Source organism: Temnothorax americanus, unplaced genomic scaffold (assembly GCF_048541705.1).
Source record: "Temnothorax americanus isolate GAGA-0224 unplaced genomic scaffold, ASM4854170v1 Scaffold239, whole genome shotgun sequence".
In the NCBI taxonomy this organism is placed as follows: Eukaryota; Metazoa; Arthropoda; class Insecta; order Hymenoptera; family Formicidae; genus Temnothorax; species Temnothorax americanus.
Genome location: NW_027509380.1, coordinates 38743 through 42500, shown reverse-complemented (window position 1 = coordinate 42500; position 3758 = coordinate 38743). Strand labels below are relative to the sequence as shown.

Genomic DNA, 3758 nt, shown 5'->3' with positions numbered 1-3758 from the left:
CCTTGCGAGTGAGCAAATCGAGATCCTCCGTGCTCAAATCCGCGTACTCCGAGCGCGTTATTCTCAGCTTGTCCTTGCTCAGATAGGACGCCAGGGTTTCGATACTCGCGGCTAAAAATTTGTGCGAGTCCACGAATCGTAGCTTAACGTACCGATCCCATGTCCCATCCGTCTGCGTCTCCTTAACGGTCTTCGAGAACGATATGTAGGTTTCCTTCGTAAGCGGTAGGAGCTCGACCTTGCCCTCGAAATCGTTCGCAATTTTCTCGATGATAAAATGCGCGTCGTAACCCGACAGATTGTGGAAGAACACGGGAATCACGTACACGTTTCTGTAATTCAGATTGCAACGAACATGCGCCGGACCTCTGTAACGTCCGGTTAGATGACAGTGATCTCGCATGCGTTTGTCCTCCGGTTGGAACACTTTTCGACATATGTGACAATGCGTCGCGCACTGAAATTCGCGTTTCTCGTCCTCCGTAAGTTCTATCATAGATATATTGGTGGAGAATTTAGTCTTAGCGCGACGCGCGAGAACGCGAAGCTCGTTAACGAACCACGAAACACAATCCTCGCCGCGACGATATCTGTACGTGGATACGGTATCGTCGTAGGTGCAGCACAGATAGTAACCCAGGCTGAACGGTACGTGACGCTGATAAGCGTATCTCGCCCCCCCTTCGGCATTCTCCCTCTCCCATGGTTCGAGAAGACACTCCAGATCCGCGTACACCACGAAGGGGAGTCGCTCCTTCCTGTCGTGATTGTCGAAAGACAGCCACTTATCGTTCTCGTTTGGAAGAACGATGGCGCAGTCGTTCATTCGACCGCAGTCGACACTGTGAGCGGCCAACTTTTCGCGCGTATAGAAATAGTGTAGGCATCTGCGAAGTAACGCCATATATTAAATAACATCTCTCCGTTCTCTTGTTCCTCAGTTTTTTTTACTTACCGATCGCAAACGTGCTTCGCGCAGCGGCTCACGGTCAATTGTGAATTCGCCAATCGCGATAGATTCTTTATCCAGGCGAAATGACCCCCGTTGACGACGCCACGCAACGTATCGCGCAGATACAGGAGATTTACGTGTCTATCCCTCTTATCGTCGGTTAACCGCAGAGGCACGATCGCGTTGTCGTCGGCGCCCCGTCCGTACTTATCTTTCTTTCCAATCTCTTCCCGAGTGGTGAACACATTGATCGATACGTCATTCTGACGTTCGAACTTTCCGATGTGTTTCAGATCTATGGGGAAGTTTATCCCGTCGAGATTCAGCACCGTCGCGTAATCGGGATACGAGCCGCATCGTTCCACGTTCCGCTCGGCGGGATACAGAGCCGCGACCACCGCGCGTGCGAAACACGTGTCCTTCTCCGATCGCACGTTTACCACCGCCTTTTTAAGTCTTATACCTCGCGGTATTTCCATCCAACATCCCACGCGCATGGGATTACACTTGTTCACGTTCACCGTTAAGTTCAGTATTCTAGACAACGCCCATCCGCTGTCACGTTCCTGAAATTCGTCCAACCCTGCTAGAATTGCGTCGCGCATGCGCCTATCGTACCACTCGCTCAAATCGGACGCTTGGAGGAGCTGTTCATTCCGCGTAACGATACTCTTCACGTCGATCTTATCGTTCGCTACGAATTCTCCATTGAACATGACATTTACCTTCAAACACGCGTGTTTGTTCAAATTGTCCTGCACTTTTTCGAGCACGGTGCCCTTCGCATCCTCGAGAAATCGCGCGGGTTCGATGTACGTCGAGTTCGTCGCAACGCCTGTGAGCACGCGACCTCGGAACGCCGTATCGATCTCGACCCACGAAAATCCTTCGCTGACGCTGCTGCTGCTACCTGCACCCTCACCGTCCAAACCGGCACCCACGGCGCGTTCGAATCGCCGACGCAGATCCTCCCTCGAACCTTCCAGTCGCGCTATTCGAGCCACCAGAGCGGTCACGGCTCCGGTGTTGCCTCGCCCTCCGGAGCGTCCAACTCGACAGCTCTCCCGCAGGAGCTGGAGACACTCGTCGCATCGTCGTCTCCACGCGCGATATCCGTCCGCGTCGCGGACGTCCGCGGCGAGCAATTCGTCGCACTCTTTCTGCATGTTATCCAGAAGGGCCTTTCACCCTCGGGAACACAGAATTTCACTCGATCGAAAAGACGACGAGACCCGCAGGTGTAAATCCTACGTAGCTTCTCTCCTCCGAACACCGTCTGATAATAATGATGATGATATTTGAGCGGCAATTTACGCGTATAATCGTGCGCCCTAGCGGAATTTACCATCGTCGTCTCTATCCACGCGCGCTCGCGCGCAGTTCGCGCTCCGATCTCTCTCCGCAAATGATGAGTCGCCAGATTCCATCGCGCGTCCTCCTTCACCACCACCAACGCACATGCGTTTGACGATAACGACGTTTCGAGTCTCGCCGATTCTTCGTTCGAATCCGACGAGAACGCGGGCATGGGCTCGTAACAGCGCGATTCGCCGTCTGATTCCTCGGGACGAGTAATAACGGTGATCGTTCATTCGCGAATATGCACATTGCTACATTATCACCGCTGTCGGGTCTAAATCAATTAGACGTATAAATACCGTCCTCTATTCTTTTCAAATATATTTGGCAATAGAAAAACCTCCTGTTCAATTGGCGATCGGCGATTTCGCGACGGATCAGATATCTCGTTACGTCGACTGTCCACGAATCCGATCTGCAACAATTCCTCACGAACGGTTCGCTTATTTTTACGATCGGTTTTCTAATTTTAGGATTAAACACCGGTTTGCAAAGTTCTACGTACTCGTCGCTCATACCGCATTAAAAAAAAAAAAACAACTTATTCCCGTTTCGATCGGTTCGCACCGCTCTGTCACGATACATTTGTCAATCCGCGTCACCGTATGCCGCGCCGTCGCGAGCAAAACTCTTTTTATACGCGTTCGTTATCTCAACGTTTTGGTTTTCCATACCCAGAGATAAACTCTTTCCCCGGAAAAAAAAAACGACAATTGCTCACCGCATCGTTCGAGAAAAACAAAAGGAAGATGTGACGTCGACAGCGATCTTCGGACGCGCGATGAAAAATATTATTCACGAAACGTACGGTTCGGGTGAACGAAGAGAGAGCGATATCGTCTCTCTCGGTCTCTCTCGATACAACGAGGCTGGTCGGAAAACCACATCCGGTACTATCTTGGTATTATTTTTGTTCGAGAGCACGCGGTTGCGCGAGATAGCGCGAGGTAACGAGACGACCTCAAAAACAAGGCACAAGTATCGAATAGCAAAATAAACGAATATATTTAATAAAGTCTAATATGTACAGGTCTATACAGTTTTTTCCTTTTTCAAAGGAAGCCGTGGAGCGCGCACAGAAGCAACGGTTAGCGATGCGGCGAAAACGTTCGAAACGCGGAACAGCGGTGTGCAAAGCGGAGTGCGAAAGCGGGTTTTCTTTGATCTGCGAGCGAAATCGATTCCGCGGCGCGAGGACGGTCCTTTTAACATCTCCGAGGCGAAACTCCCTCCCTGCGGGTTTCCCAGAATTTCGGGAGGGTGATTGGCCGTCGGAGGCCCGCGTCATGGAGCCGACGTCACCGATTTCACGTGGCGACCCGACGGGGTCGTCACCTGTTTTCGAGTGCTTTGTGTATAGCATGGATCGTTTCTTTGTTCTAGCGTTGTTGTTTGACTTTATTATTGATGGCAATGTTAAAATTTCTGAAAAGCGAATCTCGAAAGA

General features: G+C 51.1%; 1 protein-coding gene across 1 annotated transcript in view; it reads right to left on the bottom strand.

Moving 5' to 3' along the window:
• LOC143898572 (uncharacterized) overlaps window positions 1-3197 on the bottom strand; it is a 5888-nt gene extending 2691 nt beyond the window's left edge. Inside the window, exons 1-2 of the mRNA XM_077408139.1 lie at window positions 956-3197; window positions 1-887 (exon numbers count right to left, since the gene is read on the bottom strand). The exon at window positions 1-887 is cut by the window's left edge and continues 2691 nt beyond it. Of these exons, the coding sequence (XP_077264265.1) occupies window positions 1-887; window positions 956-2118 (2050 nt within the window). The 5' untranslated portion in view covers window positions 2119-3197. The remainder of the gene's footprint in view (window positions 888-955) is intronic.
• Window positions 3198-3758: the final 561 nt, after the last annotated feature.